General features: G+C 40.4%; 1 protein-coding gene across 4 annotated transcripts in view; it reads left to right on the top strand.

The window, feature by feature from the left end:
• Positions 1-17,121, top strand: part of LOC144604713 (cadherin-12-like) — a 576,800-nt gene that overhangs the window by 465,369 nt on the left and 94,310 nt on the right. For all 4 annotated transcript variants that reach the window (XM_078419376.1, XM_078419367.1, XM_078419374.1 and 1 more), the window contains one exon: positions 765-1,018. In XM_078419376.1, the coding sequence (XP_078275502.1) occupies positions 765-1,018 (254 nt within the window). The remainder of the gene's footprint in view (positions 1-764; positions 1,019-17,121) is intronic.

Raw genomic sequence — 17,121 nt, 5'->3', positions numbered from 1 at the left:
TAATCTTCCACATTATCTGCATTCTCATAATGTCGGTTCCTTTGCAAGATTTAATTTTTATTTTCCCTTCTTTTGTGTTTTTAAAAACCTTTTAATTTTAATAGCCCTCCCAGATCATTGGCCACTCTCCCTTTCTGTTGATTGAGGGTAATGTTTATAAATGGAGTCCTCCACTTGGTTGCATTTTGGTTATTTTAATACAAGAGATGCAATTATAAGAGGAAATAGCTTGTGTGCAATGTTTATTACCATTTTGCAGAACGGGAGATTGGGAGGATACACAAATCCACTTCACGTGGAATGCTTCCAGTAAAAATATTAAACGTCTGGATTAATAAAAGAAAAACTTTCAGACCGTGCTGTCTCTTTCATCATTTGATGCCAAAATTTCTTTAATGGCATGTTGTTGTTTTGGCTTTTGGAGGAGATGTCATTTTTGATTGTATTAGTATTTTAATAAATCCCAATGTTTCTAAGTTAATCTTTTGCCAGTTCAACCCTATTAGTTGTGGTTAATTTATTTCTCGTTACTCTAAACACCACGTATTTCAGTGCATTTTATTTATTTGATAATTTGTTTCATTTAGCACTTGAAAAATCTGAAACAAAAATTGAAAACACCCATTAAATTATTTTAATTGTTCCAAACTTTGTTGATTTTTTTATATGAACTTATTTTCATTATTGATGGCTCATGATTGGTAATATATTGTTGATACCACTCCCTCATCGTTAAATTTACATTTACACATTCTTTCCCAAAGCCACTGGACTATGAAAATAAAAAGTCATACGTCTTCAAAGTAGATGCTGTGGATCCTCATCCAGATCATCGTTTCCAGTCTCTGGGTCCTTTCAAAGACACAGCTACAATCAAGATTACCATTCTCGATGTAGATGAACCTCCCATTTTCAGCAGATCCTCCTACGTAATGGATGTTTATGAAGACACCAATGTGGGCAGTATTATAGGAGCCGTAACAGCACAGGATTCTGATGTTAGCAACAGCCCTGTCAGGTAGGCTGAAAATATTTCATTTGAATTTTGAAAGAAAACCATGCACACATACGTATAAGAAAGAACTGCAGATGCTAGTTTAAATCGAAGGTAGACACAAAACATCCCAAAGTTTCCTCGCCGTAAGTATTTTTGACATGTTGTTGCGGTGTAGTGTTGTAGAATCTCAAATCTTGTAACATGGTTGTCAAAATTTACAGCAAGCTCTTGATCAGCAGGGCAAGTGGGCTGAGGAATGGCAAATGGAGTTTAATGCAAAAAGTGCAAGATGTTGCATTTGGTAACTCAAACCAGGACAGGAGTTTCTCAGTGAATGATAAGTCCCTGAGGAGTGTTGTAGACCAGATGGATCTAGGACTGTAGTTGCATAGTTCATTGAAAGGGGGCATTGCAGGTAGATAGAGTAGTCAAGTAGGCTTTTGGTACATTGTTCGTCATCAGTCAGGGTATCAAATATAAAAGGAAGGACACTATGTTACAATTATACAAAGCATGGGTGAGGCCTCTTTTGGAGTATTGTGTTCAGTTTTGGTCACCCTGCTATAGGGAGGATGTCATTAAGCTGGAAAGAGTGTAGAGAAGATTTATGAGGATGTTTTCTTGACTCAAGGGGCTGAGCAATAGAGACAGGCTAGGACTTAACGCCTTGGAATGCAGGAGGCTGTGGGGTGATCTTATAGAGGAGAATAAAATCATAATGGGGAAAGATAGGGTGAATGCACTGAATCTTTTAGCTGAATCAAAAACAAGAGGATGCATGTTTAAAGTGAGAGGCAAGATTTAATATGAACCTGAAGGGCAACATTTTCACTCAGAAGATAATGGGTATATTGAACAAGTTGCCAGAGGAGGTAGTTGAGGCAGGTATTAAAACAACATTTTAAATACACTTGGACTGGTACATGGATAAGAAAGTGTTAGCAGGATATGGACCAAGCACGGGCGAATAGGACTAACTCAGATGGGGCATCTTGTTCTGCATGGAAGTAGGGCCGAAGGGCCTGATTCTATGCTGTATGATTCAAATACTTAGTTGTGTGTCACTTCAGGAATCATGCAGGAACAGCAGTTGAGGCACTAAAGCCACCTTATGCTTCCATCCATAGAGTGCCAAGTCATTGAACTTTAGAGCTGATGAAACATCGCCTAAAGGCATTTTTTGAGCATTGATGGGCATTTGACAAGGCATTTGACAAGGTTCTTAAAGTACTTGGGGAGAAAATACACTGAATCTAGAATGTCGAACAAAAATACATTTTATTTACATGGCATTACAGATGTAGAAAAAAATGTCCCAAGATGATTTGCAGGAATATTATTAGTAAAATTTGGCTCTGAGCCATACAGAGATATTAGAACAATAGACTAAAACTTCAAAAGATTTTTAAAAAGTGCACTTCCAGGAATGTTTTGAAATGGTGATTGAGAGATGGAGAATCATAACAAAAGAAAATAACTTGGAGCATTGGGTCTTGATTTCTGGTGGCATTATGTGCCATGGTGAGGTAATTGAAACAGAATGATACTGTGACCAAGATGAAAGCAACTTAGTTAGTTCAATGGTTGTATCACAAAATTAGGAGGGTAAGGCCAATTAGGTCATATTCCAGTGGTGATTTTGTTCTGGAAGAAGGTACAGAGGTTTGAAAGCATGCACCACCGGATTCAGGAACAGATTCTCCCCCTCTGTGATCAGGCTTCCGAAAAGTCCTTTCATAAGACAGAGCACTGTTCGATTTACACACTACAATGTTGAGAATTATATTCTGCACTCTATATCTCCCCCTTTCCTCCCTCCATTGTAGTCAAGGTTGACTTGATTGTATATACAGTATGTGCGGAATATCTGATCTGTTTGGACAACATGCAAAACAAAGCTTTTCACTGTACCATGGTACACGTGCAATAATAAACCGACATCGATTAGATATTTGAATATAAGTATGGGAACTCTCTGAGTGTTTTTATTTGTAGGATCAACTACATGATTATAAAATGTATCATGGCCCAGACTATTTTATTCACAATTTTCTTCTCAGCAGCATCATTTTTAGAACACAATTATTGCTGAATGAAATTAGCCCACTTTAACTCACCAAATTCTAGGAATTATTAACTAAATTATAATCAATTACATTTATTTTAACGAATGTAACAAATTCAGCCAAATAAGCAGATCAACGAGCAAAGGTTGTCGAGGTCTGATTTGGCTGTGAATTTAATCTTGGTTGGGCAGATGGAGATTATTCCCCTTTGTCATAAGAAACTAGTTCAAAGTGAATTTTTTTTACTGATTCCCTCGAATTGTTTCAACATTAAATCTTATTTGGCAATCGTTGTTATCTCTGAAAGCAACATTCCACAGGCCCAATAACATGGAAGTGGTACATAATCTAAACATGGCTACAACAAGGAATTATCACAAATGTGTTTAAATCCAGGTAATAGTTAATACTGCAAATTTTTTCAGCCAAATACATCTTTCGGATAATGTATACAGTTAATTCAGATGGATGTTAAAAATAATCATGACGGTATAGGTAAGAAATGTAAGGACTGATGAGATCTGGTTATTGAATTTATCCTCTGTTCATTAGTTGTTCCTGCATGGTGTTCATTATCTGTGAGACAATTTAAAGACTTAAGGGTGATGAGCTTTATGGGAAGTTAATTAAAAAAATCATGATGAATAATTATTTATTTAAGTTATAATGTTGTGCCTATAATTCCAAGGGGCACAATAGATCATGAATATTGGTTGTACGATTGCAGAGGTCTCCCAGTGAACCTGGATTTAAAAAAGAAGGCAACAAACAAATTACTGTCATGAGAGAGGAACGGAGAAAGTTAAGAAAAAATGAAAACTTTAGAAATTATGCCTGAATGCACAAAAAAAACATGAGATGACGTTTAGTGTAACAAACAGTCTGCTGGTGGAATTCTGCAGGACAAGCAGTTTATGGTGGGGGCAGGGAGGGGGGGGGGGGAAATGTCAATGTTTTAGGACAAAATCCTGCATCAGCACTGAGAATGGAGAGGGATGAGAACCAGGACAAAGAGAGGAGGGGGAATGGTGAGATAGGGACAATTGGGTGATTGGTGACTGATGAAGGGTGAAGGTTAACAGGCAGATCAAGGGGTAGGGGCTAGGGAAGGGTAGAGCTGGGAGACAGAGGCAGGTGGATGATAGATGGAGGCAGGTAGAAAAAAAAGAAGATGCACAGCCGGGTGAGAGAAGAGAGGATAAGGGTGAGGGTGAGGGTGAGGGTAGAAACAACTGCTGCAGGATGATAAACAATAACACAAAGTCTAGCAATGCTGGTAACTGAGAAGTAAGAAAAATGATAATAACCCTCTGTGCAAAAACAAACTTTCCTTGTAAATCCCCTTTAAATATTCCCCCTCTCTTCTTAAAGTTGCACCTTCTCATGTTTACCTTGGATAAAAGAATCTGAAGAAGGGTCTCGACCGAAAACGTCACCCATTCCTTCTCCCCAGAGATGCTGCCTGCTCCGCTGAGTTACTTCAGCATTTTATGTCTATATTTGGTGTTGACCAGCATCTGCAGTTCCTTCCTACATTATCTATCCTATCTATGGATCTCATTTTTATATAAATCTCTCAGATTGCCCCTCAGCCTTTGAAACTCAGAAAATAATACAAGTTTGACAAACCTCTTGTTATAGCTAAGTGTAAAATGCAATAGATGTAGTAAATATGACTGTAATCATGACCTGAATTTCTGTGGTAGAGATATTGATTGAGGGACATAAGGCAGGATATCAAGGATAACTCCTTTACTATTTTTATTAATAATGGTGTCAGAATATCTTTAATATCTACCTTAGGGACCACACAATTATTCAGTTTTAAGCTTTGTCTGAGAGCCAGCCCACACCCTGCCCATTACCCCTCAAACCTCACTATAGCATTGGAGAGTCAGTTTGGATTTTTTTCATCGATCTTATTTACTACATTGCTATTTATGCAATACCTCTTGATGTTTTGGACAGATCCCAAAATATACTCCAGCAGTACATTATTTTTTTGAAGCATAGACATTATTGTTATATAGATAAATCTGTGCAATCACTTTCAAGCCAACAAGGACCTCCAAACATTAATGAAAGCGACATTGACAACTTGGCTCTCGATGGAACCGTGTTCTATTCCCATAAGTCACACAGTAATTAATAAAATTGACAAAGTATGTTAGTTATTTTTAAAGTGTAATTTTAATTTAGAGGATATTTATTCACAAAATGCTGGAGTAACTCAGCAGGTCAGGCAGCATCTCGGGAGAGAAGGAATGGGTGATGTTTCGGGTCGAGACCCTTCTTCAGACTGAGGGTCAAGATGTGGTCGTAGAGTAGGAGGGCAGGAGAAATCACAGAGGGGGAGCAACGAGAGAGCATGTTGCTAAACTTTCGTCGAAGAGAGGAGGAGAACTTCTTCAAAGTGGACATACCTTGAGGAGAAATCGCAGTGAAGCAACAGGTAGTGTAAGAAGATAACTGCAGATGCTGGTACAAATCGAAGGTATTTATTCACAAAATGCTGGAGTAACTCAGCAGGTCAGGAGAGAAGGAATGGGTGACGTTTCGGGTCGAGACCCTTCTTCAGACTAATTTAGAGGAAGTTTGGTATTAAAGATTAAACAAATCAAATTGATTAATTTGGGACAAGACCATTACAAAGCATTAAGTAGAGGAGATTATAGAGCCCTTGACTGTTCCTTTAACAGGGCATGTACAATCTCTTCTGTGTATTTTGCCACATCAGTTTAATTTCCCTGGAAACATTCTAAATAAATTCTTTGTGATTCACAACCTTAATTTGACAATGTTCGACAACATTTAGATAAGCATTCAAGCACTGATTTTTTCCCCTCAACTGATTGTCATCATGATTAATGATTATTTCCCGCACTCAAATTGTTCAAATGATATTGAATTAATCTACAATGATCATTTGGGGATTATAGTGACAAATAGATCATACTATCTATCCATTACAATATATTTTAATGGAACACTGGCCAAGGTTTAATGTGTGTAATATTTCATGAAGATTTTGAGTTCTGTTAAGGTGAAACATACTTTAAAATCAATTTATATTCTGCTAAGCATGTCTAAAAGCTCTCTAAGTGGGCAGTCATCATTATTCTTGCCATAAGCATCGCCAACATTAGCTAACATTAAAAATAACTCAGAAAGATCAAAGTGAACTTATCTTGTAAAGTATGTTTAAAGCCGGTAGTCATTTAGAAAGAAATTTAGCAAATCTCATTCTTGATCAGTTATCATGTTAACTGCGAATGCAATAGCGGCACGGTAGCGCAGCGGTAGAGTTGCTGCTTTACAGCGAATGCAGCGCTGGAGACTCAGGTTCGATCCTGACTACGGGTGCTGCACTGTAAGGAGTTTGTACGTTCTCCCCGTGACCTGCGTGGGTTTTCTCCGAGATCTTCGGTTTCCTCCCACACTCCAAAGACGTACAGGTATGTAGGTTAATTGGCTGGGTAAATATAAAAATTGTCCCTAGTGGGTGTAGGATAGTGTTAATGTACGGGGATCGCTGGGCGGCACGGACTTGGTGGGCCGAAAAGGCCTGTTTCCGGCTGTATATATATGATATGATATGATGATAATAATCATTGCATAGCAAAATAACAAACATGCCCATGTGGTTATTGCCCATTAATGAAAATAAATCCAAACAGCAAAAATCTATAGATGCTGGAATCAGAAATAAAAACAGAAAATGCTGATCAGGGCAGCATCTGCTGTCAGAGAAACACTCTTAACCTTTTAGGTTGACACAAAGAGCTGCAGATGTTGATGCACCAAAAAAAGACACAAAGTGCTGGAATAGCTTGGGCCAGCAGGCTGCATCTCTGGAGGATATGGATAGGCAACGTTTCAGGTCAAGACCCTTCTTCAGACTTCTGACTTTAGATTGATGATCTTTCGTCAGAATTGGAAAAGTGAGAAAGCAAGCATGCTTTAAGTTGCGGAGATGCGGAGGGGCGAAAAAAGAAAAGGAATATCTGAGAAAGGATGGAAATCAGTTGAATCCAAGTGACACAAATGCTCTAAATGCAGTTTAAGTAAGGGTGGTGGAAGCTTGTTAATAATAGTTCATGTGTCAGGGAAGGTGTGAGCAGTGGGCGATGATTAAAGGCAGATGCTTGAATGCACAGAGAATCGTGAAGAGGATAAGAATAACTTTCAAGTGTATCTAGATAGCTGAGTGAGATAGAATGGCCCTGCTTTTAGTGGTGTTTTATGATTTGACATGAAGAACACAGAGAGGCAAAATATAAACTAGCAAGCAAAATTCTGAAGGGGTTGCAGGAACAGCTAAATAGATATTGTTGACATTGTTGGAGATATAGAGTCAGGGTTATACTGCACTGAAACAGGCCCTTCAGCCCTATTCCCTCTTCTAACACTGACAATTTTTAATCTAATTGGATAGCTCACCCTGGAAACCATCTGATGTACCCTTCCACACCAGTCTATCTAGTCAGACCTTACCAAAGGCCTTTCTAAAGTTCCTTGTCAACAATGAGTACTGCCCTTCCCCATGTTAATTCTCTTGGTCACTTCTAAAAAACTCATTCAAACTCATGAGAAATGATATCCCCTTTGAATACCTTCTGGTAGTCTATCACTGCTGATGTCTGGAATTCATGACAGAGGAAACAAAATGATGAAATCCAGAGCAACAAACTACACCGAAGATAGACACAAAATGCAGGAATAACTCAGCGGGTTAGGCAGTATCTCTGGAGAAAAGGAATCGGTGACGTTTCCGGTCGAGACCCTTCTTACGGCTGGGAGTCAGGGAAAAGGGAAACTAATGGTATGAAAAGGTTCAGAACAAATCAAGGCCAGCTTCGATGACTGAAGAAACATGGAGCCCAAAATGGTCCATTGTTCACAATGGAAGAGATGAGAATGAAGGGATATAACTAGCAGGGATATATAAACAGTAGAACTAGCAGGATTACTAGGGTGGGGGAGGGGCAGAGAGAGAGAGAATGTAAGGGTTATTTGAAATTGGAAAAATCAATATTGATTTCTCGCATTTCAAGTAACCCTTGCATTCCCTCTCTCTCCACCCCTTCCCCACCCTCGTCATTGATTTCTCCAATTTCAGAGGTTAAGAGGGGATAGGAGGAGGCAACATGGCTGCAGAAGATGAACTCTGATAGGAAAGCAAGGTGAACCATGGAATCGGATAAGTGGGTAGATGGGAACAGTGAGGGAAAGGAGCCCAGTGGGGGAAGAGTGTGGGTGATGGACAATTGGTGTAGGTGGAAGGAGGGGAAATCAATTGGGTGATAAAGAGCTGGGGTGGAGGGCGTTGAAAGAAGGATACCTGTGAGTTGACCTGGGCAGATCAGAAGAAGGGAGAGTTGGACAAATGAAAAAGATCTCCTTGAAATCTCTCCACAGATGCTGCTTGGTCACGGAGTTCTTCCAGTAGTTCATTATTTGCTCAAGATTCTAGCATCTGCACTCTTTTGCGTCTCTCTCCTGATTGAACAAACTTAACTAATAAATTCCAGTAATCATAATTTCTTGAGACTATTGGCAAATAGAGCCAGAGTCTTACAGCATGGAAATTGGCGCTTCAGCCCAACCTGTCTATGCCGACCAAAATATCCCATCTAAGCTAGTCCCATTGCTTGCATGTGTCTCATATCTCTCTCAGTCTTTCCTGCCCATGTACCTGTCCAAATATGTTTTAAAATGTTGTTATTGTACTTGCACAGCTACTTCCTCTGGATACACAATTCAAAAAGAACAAGGATAATACATGTGCAATGATGATTTCCTTGTTCTGGCAAGAAGCGGTCAGATTTCTAAAATTAATAATGATTATTCAGTCTTTTCAACATCTAACAAATGGTTATTAGTTTACCCCAAGGATTATTTAATTAGCAAAAGCACAAAAGGGTAATTATGCTAATTTGTTCCTTAATAGGAGAAACACTAAAGCCAGCACTGAATTAATTAATGTTTGGCTGAAGCTCCAACAAAATGGAGCAATTCAGCTCAAAAGGAATCAATAATTTTGAAAATGTTTTATAGAAACTTGGGCAGGAAAATTAACAGATGAGAAAGGCACAACAGGAAATTAAAATGGGTAGATAAATAACTGCAGGTGCTGGTTTACAAAAAAAAAGACACAAAGTGCTGGAGTAGCACATCAGGCAGCATCTCTGGAGGACATGGATCGGTGACATTTTGTGTCGGAACCCTTCTGCACACTGAAATGGATGCTTGAGAGTGTTGTAATAACACCATAGAATTAAACTAATTTTGACAACGTTTGGCTCAAAATGTCTGCCAAACATGATGCCAATCTAAATTAAATCCGTCTATCTGTACAAGACCCATATATCTCTATTCCTTGCTTCTTCATGTGTCTGCCTAGGTACCTCTTAAACAATCGTATTTGCTTCTACCAACTCCCCTGGTACCACATACTAGACACACATTACAGAACTACCAGTTATTGTGTAACAAGATTACGCTGCAAATCTACTTTAAACTTTTCCCCACGCACCTTGAATCCTGGGAAAAAAAAACACTGATTATTCCCCCTATCTGTGCCTCTCACAATTTTGTAAACTTCTATCAGGTTGCCACTCAGCCTTTGATGCTCCAGAGAAAACAATCCAAGTTTGTCCAACCCCCTCCTTATGGCTAACGCAATCCAACCAAGGCAACATTATGATGAACCTCTTCTGCATCCTCCCCAAAGCCTACACTTCCTTCCTACAATGTGAAACAGACAACATAAAATGATGTAGATTTAGACAGCAATTTTATATTTTTTGAAGAACTCAAAAGGCATTTTACCACCAATAATCAACCCGCTGAAGTGTAGTCACACCTACAATGCAGAAAGTGCAGCATCCGAATTGCATAGAGAGAATTCACATATAAATTCAATACTTGCATTTATATCAAGAGGACTGGAATACAAAAACAGAGATGTAATGCTGAGGCTCTATAAGGCATGACTATGAAGTAGAGTCATAGACAATAGACAATAGACAATAGACAATAGACAATAGACAATAGACAATAGGTGCAGGAGTAGGCCATTCAGGCCTTCGAGCCAGCACCGCCATTCAATGCGATCATGGCTGATCACTCTCAATCAGTACCCCGTTCCTGCCTTCTCCCCATACCCCCTCACTCCGCTATCCTTAAGAGCTCTATCCAGCTCTCTCTTGAAAGCATCCAACGAACTGGCCTCCACTGCCTTCTGAGGCAGAGAATTCCACACCTTCACCACTCTCTGACTGAAAAAGTTCTTCCTCATCTCCGTTCTAAATGGCCTACCCCTTATTCTTAAACTGTGGCCCCTTGTTCTGGACTCCCCCAACATTGGGAACATGTTTCCTGCCTCTAATGTGTCCAATCCCCTAATTATCTTATATGTTTCAATAAGATCCCCCCTCATCCTTCTAAATTCCAGTGTATACAAGCCCAATCGCTCCAGCCTTTCAACATACGACAGTCCCGCCATTCCGGGAATTAACCTAGTGAACCTACGCTGCACGCCCTATAGAGTCATAGAGTGATACAGTGTGGAAACAGGCCCTTCGGCCCAACTTGTTCACACCAGCCAACATGTCCCAGCTACACTAGTCCCACCTGCCTGCGCTTGGTCCATATCCCTCCAAACTTGTCCTATCCATATACCTGTCTAACTGTTTCTTAAACGTTGGGATAGTCCCAGCCTCAACTACCTTCTCTGGCAGCTTGTACCATACACCCATCACCCTTTGTGTGAAAAAATTACCACTAAGATTCCTATTAAATCTTTTCCCTTTCCTCTCCTCTGGCCCTCAAATCTGTGCAAGAGATTCTGCGCATCTACCAAATCTATTCCTCTCATGATTTTATACACCTCAATAAGATCACCCCTCATCCTCCTGCCCTCCAAGGAATAGAGACCCAGCCTACTCAACCTCTCCCTATAGCTCAGACTCTCTAGTCCTGGCAACATCCTCGAGTACTGTGAGCAAATTTGGGCTCCATATCTGAGGAAGGATGTGCTGGCTCTGGAGAGGGTCCAGAGGAGGTTTACAAGAATGATTCCAGGAATGAGTGGGTTAGCATATGATGAGTGTTTGACAGCACTGGGCCTCTACTCACTGGAGTTTAGAAGGTTGTGGGGGGACCTCATTGAATCTTACAGAATAATGAAAAGCATAGATGGAGTGGATGTGGAAAGGATGTTTCCACTGGTGGGAGAGCCTAGGACCAGAGGTCATAGCCACAGAATTAAAGGGCATTCTTTTACTCTTTTAGAAAGGAAGTGAGGAGGAACTTATTTTGTCAGAGGGTAGTTAATTTGTGGAACTCATTGCCACAGAGGGCTGTGGAGGCTGTCTGTGGATAGTTTTAAGGCAGAGATAAACAAGTTCTTGATTAGAATGTGTGTCAATGGTTATGGGGAGAAGGCAGGAAAATGGGATTAGGAGGCAGTGAGCAGCCATGATTGAATGGCGGAATAGACTCGATGGGCCAAATGGCCTAATTCTACTCCTATAACTTGTGAACGTAAACTTGGGAAAGTAGTGTGAAAAGTAGTCAGAAGGCAGTGGAGGCCAATTCTCTGAATGCATTCAAGAGAGAGCTAGATAGAGCTCTTAAGGATAGCGGAATATGGGTAGAAGGCCGGAACGGGGTAGTGATTGAGAATGATCAGCCATGATCACATTGAATGGCGGTGCTGGCTCGAAGGGTCGATTGGCCTACTCCTGCACCTATTGTCTATTGTCTATTGTGATAACAACTAGATAAACTGTTTCAATGATTTGGACTGAAGAATTAATATTCACACAGGCACCAGTTGGAAATCACTGGTTCTTCTTCAGAAGATCTGGAAACTTTTATGTTCTCCAGAGATGGTCCTTCAGTTGAACACCCCCATCCAAAGGATAGTTCTGCTCACTACCATTGAAGGGTTGGCTGAAGCTTTTACTCTCTCATGCCTGGAAATTACACTTGAATATAGAACTCATTTTCACCTAGTCCCTTATTAAAAATGGCCTGTTTCCTTTATCATTGTTACTTGTTTGCATATCTTTCATTCATTTGTTCTATATCTCTCTATATCATCATCTATATCTCTTGTTTCTTTTTCCCCTGACTCTCAGCCTGAAGAAGAGTTTTGACCCAAAAAGTCACCAATTCCTTTTTTCCAGAGATGCTATCTGACCTGCTGAGTTACTCCAGCTTTTTGTGTCTATCATTGAATGCATAACCTTCTGATATGGCTGCCTAAGGAGTTATTTTAAATATGGAAAGGACTTTTGTGCATACGATATTTTAATAAAATTCAAACATTGCAAATTGTTTTCTGATTTAAACAATAAACCAAATTGTCTTGAATTGACAACTTAAAGGTTGCCATTGTTATTTTCCTTTGGTACTGGTCCAGGAATGTCTAATTCTTGTGTAGTTTCAATAGACTGAATCCTAGCAGTAAGAAATCTAAAAAAAAATCAAACTTCTTAATAGATGGATCATCAAAGTCTACATAAAGACTATGTAGATACAAAGAAGCATTGCTTGGCTGGGTGAAGCTCAGGTATGCAGCTGAACTAGGATTTGGCTGTAAAGGAGATGGATGTTATTCTGCCTGAGTATGATCTATGATATGGCAGATATAGAGCAGCTTAGCTTGACCCCACCAATGCACAAGCCCCAAGGCAGACTTTGAGTTATATATGATAATTAAAATTTGAAAACACTAAAGTAATGGTTTGCATAATTATACAATCCACAATAGTCACCCAGCTGGTGACCAAACTGATGTTAAACCATTCTTATGGTTGGTAATAGTCAATTTGTCTTAGAGCAACACAACTTGTAAAGGGTACGAATGATCATGATTGTGAATTTGAACCATAAGTATTTGGGTTACTGTTTTGACTTAGCTCCTGATGTTAACTACCCTGCCACGGGGTTACGCAGGTCAGGATAATAAGACGTCCAGATGATGGGTATCAGAATTGGAATTAAAATGTTTTATCAGATTCCAGCCCATTAAATCTCCTAAAATCAGTACATTTTTGTAAGCTTATTTTGTACAAAACGCAAAGCAACCCATTCTGAAAATTAAGATATGAACAGACAATTAAAAAATATTATCTGTGGGTATAATTTGATATTATAACAGTGCTGGTGAAGACTCTTGTTATCAAACCTAAATTGAATGCCGCCCAACACATTATGAATCTTAACAAGACCGATTAGAGAACTGCTATGAAGTGACCCTGGATTTTTGATTTGCAACACATGAAAGCAAACACAGTATGCACAAACTAAATTACTTTTCAAGACTCAGAAGTACCCATGGCAAGCCAATAACAGATTTAATTAAAGACAAGTTCTTCTAATTTGAAAATTTCATGTCATCCGGCATTTCTGTAATCAGTTGGAGCAAAGAAAAATTACAGATGCTGTAAATCTAAACAAAAAAGGAAAATGGCAGCAGTGGAGTTGCGGGGGAGGGGGGGGGGGGGGGGGGTGGGAGGGGGGAGGGGGGATGGGGTTCATTCTCCTGGGAGGATGTGTGGCCTGGTTTGTGCCTCAGTATTTTATTTATTTTTTACCTTTGTGCAAAGTTCAGATTAACAGTCACTTTACATGCACAACTTGTAACCATCGACTTCTTACCTTACGATGCATCCTGGTTGCAGTCGCTTTCACTGTAAGGTTCAATGCAGCAACTCACCATGGTTTCTTCAATAGAATTCCTAAATCAATGCGAGCTGGTATCTGGGAATGTCACCAACTCAAAATTGCCCAGCCTGCAGATAACTGACTTGGAATTATTTTTCTGGCTTGCTGTAAAAAGGAAAAAAAACGTTCTTGAAGCTGAAAACTGAACTACTCAGCAGGCCAAGCAGTATCTTTGGAGAAAGAATCAGAGTTAATATTTCAAGTTAATGACTATTTCACAAAATAGGGAATAGTTAATGAAAAAGCAAGTTATATGATATGAAGAAGTGGAAGAGGGATCAAAAATTAATACCCTGATGAGTGAAGGAAGCAAACAGATTAATTGAGAAAAGGACTGATTGTGCAATTTAATGAAAGTTTGGAAGATATCCAAGTTCAGGACAATTACATAAAATTACAAATGTAATGCGAAAGAAATGCTGGAAATTTGATTCAACGACTCATGATTCAACTACATACGCTGATTCAACTACATACCATGGACAATTTATAGTGGTCCAATTAATATACCAACCCACTCGGCTTTGGTATGCTGGAGGAAAAGAGAAGACAATAGACAATAGAGAATAGGTGCAGGAGGAGGCCATTCGGCCTTTCGAGCCAGCACCGCCATTCAATATGATCATGGCTGATCATTCTCAATCAGTACCCCGTTCCTGCCTTCTTCCCATACCCCCTGACTCCGCTATCCTTAAGAGCTCTATCTAGCTCTCTCTTGAATGCATTCAGAGAATTGGCCTCCACTGCCTTCTGAGGCAGAGAATTCCACAGATTCACAACTCTCTGACTGAAAAAGTTTTTCCTCATCTCAGTTCTAAATGGCCTACCCCTTATTCTTAAACTGTGGCCCCTTGTTCTGGACTCCCCCAACATTGGGAACATGTTTCCTGCCTCTAACGTCTCCAACCCCTTAATAATCTTATATGTTTCGATAAGATCTCCTCTCATCCTTCTAAGACCTAGAGAAAATCCATCTGGTCACAGAGAAAATGTGGAAACTCCACGCAGACAGCAGCAGGGGTCAGGATTGAACACATGGTGCAGGAGCTTTGAGTCAGCAGCTCTGCTGGCTGCATGACTGTGAGTTTGGAAGGTTTACAAATGCCCAAATGGAAGATGGGATGCTGTTCCTTCAACTCGTGTTTAGCTTTGTTGGCATAGCACAAGGTCCAAAGAAGGAGAGGTCAGAATTTGAGTGCAATACAGAATTAAAGTGAAACTATCTAGATGGGCCACATGCCAGCAGTATCCCGGCAAGCCTGGCTCGCCCACCACGGACGAGGACTCGCTCACCGAACATGGAGGGCCCACCTGTTATGATCTCGGCTCCGAGCCACTGGTGTTGACTGGGCTCATGCCGCGAAAATCAGGGTGGATCTTTGAGAGCAAGGAGGACAGCAGAGAGTGAAGTGGGAACCCTGGAGGGGGGGTACCGAGAATGTTACGGGGGACCCGGTGGGGGTGCTGATGAGAATGAAGGGGGGACCTGGCTGGGGGGCCGATGAGATCAAAGGGGGTCCTGGCAAAGGGCTGCCTGCTGCCATATGCAGCGGCGGAATGGCAGGTTCACCGCTACAGGCAGACGATAGGACCTTTCGATGAACTTTATGTAAGTTTGTCAGTGCCAGAAACGTGGCACTGCCTGGATGAGGTTTAAAACATAGAAACATAGAAAATAGGTACAGAAGGAGGACATTTGGCCCTTTGAGCCAGCACCGCCATTCATTGTGATCATGGCTGATTATCCATAATCAGTAACCAGTGCCTGCCTTCACATATCCCTTGATTCCATTAGCCCTTAGAGATCTATCTAACTCTCTTTTAAATTCAACTAGTGAATTGGCCTCCACTGCCTTCTGTGGCAGAATTCCACAAATTCGCAACACTCTGGGTGAAAAGGTTTCTTCTCACCTCAGTTTTAAATGGCCTCCCCTTTATTCTTAGACTGCGGCACCTGGTTCTGTACTCCCCCAACATTGGGAACATTTTTCCTGCATCTAGCTTGTCCAGTCCTTTTATAATTTCATACGTCTCAATAAGATCCCCTCTCATCCTTCTAAACTCCAGTGAATACAAGCCCAGTCTTTCAAATCTTTCCTCATATGACAGTCCCGCCATCCTAGGGATTAACCTCGTGAACCAACACTGCACTGCCTCAATAGCAAGGATGTCCTTCCTCAAATTAGGAGAACAAAACTGCACACAATAATCCAGATGTGGTCTCACCAGGGCCTTATACAACTGCAGAAGGACCTCTTTGCTCCTATACTCAAATCCTCTCGTTTTGAAGGCCAACATGCCATTAGCTTTCTTCACTGCCTGCTGTACCTGCACGCATATGTTCAGTGACTGGTGTACAAGGATACCCAGATCTTGTTGCACTTCCCCTTTACCTAATCTGACACCATTGAGATAATAATCTGCCTCCTTGTTTTTGTCGACAAAGTGGATAACCTCACATTTGTCTACATTATACTGCATCTGCCATGCAACTGCCAATTCACTCAACCTGTCCAAGTCACCCTGCAACCTCTTAACATTCTCTTTGCAGTTCACACTGCCACCCAGCTTTGTGTCATTTGCAAACTTGATTCTTGACTATATTTGCAAATAGCTCTTTTCACAAAGAGACCATCTGGTCCATGTCCACTCTCATCAGTTCAGAGACCATACTAAAAGTTAAGTGAATAAAGTACACATAAATTACTACTTTGTGTGAAGATAGTGTTTCGACCAATAATATGTGAAGGGGGAAATTGCAATGAAATAAGTTGTATGGAAGATTCGGATGAAGGATCCCAAAATCCTTGCAGTGCATCCAATGATTTTCTCCTTTTCTAAATATTTGGACACTTCATCTTATATGGTTCAATGGCACTTTTTCTTGAAGGAGCATGTTACCAGTCATTCTGACAGAGACTGGGAGAAACTGAGTCTATTTCTGGCTCATTCTTTAAATGTGTGCATTGATACCTGGCTCAGCAAGGGACCCAGCCGCACTTGCCACTGTTAGTAAGCTGCAATCCATTTGAGATAAGGATATGTCGCCACATTTCCTCCGGTACATATTGACCAAAAAATGATTGTAGCAGCAAGAAGGTGATTAAAACCATAATGTGTGGGAACATTCAGGAGGTCAGTCAGCATCTGTGAGGAAAAGAAACATTTATCTTTTTGCATTGGAGACCCATTAACAGAACTGTCCGTGATGGTACAATTATCCTATAACTCATCTCAAGACCATTTCTGTAATAATTTTATGAATTGTGATAAAACACAGTGGTTATTTCCATTTAGATTTTCTCCCGATTAGTATAGTTT

This window comes from Rhinoraja longicauda, chromosome 2 (assembly GCF_053455715.1).
Source record: "Rhinoraja longicauda isolate Sanriku21f chromosome 2, sRhiLon1.1, whole genome shotgun sequence".
Classification (NCBI taxonomy): Eukaryota; Metazoa; Chordata; class Chondrichthyes; order Rajiformes; family Arhynchobatidae; genus Rhinoraja; species Rhinoraja longicauda.
The sequence above is the reverse complement of the archived record's forward strand: the minus strand, read 5'-3'. Positions and strand labels throughout refer to the sequence as shown.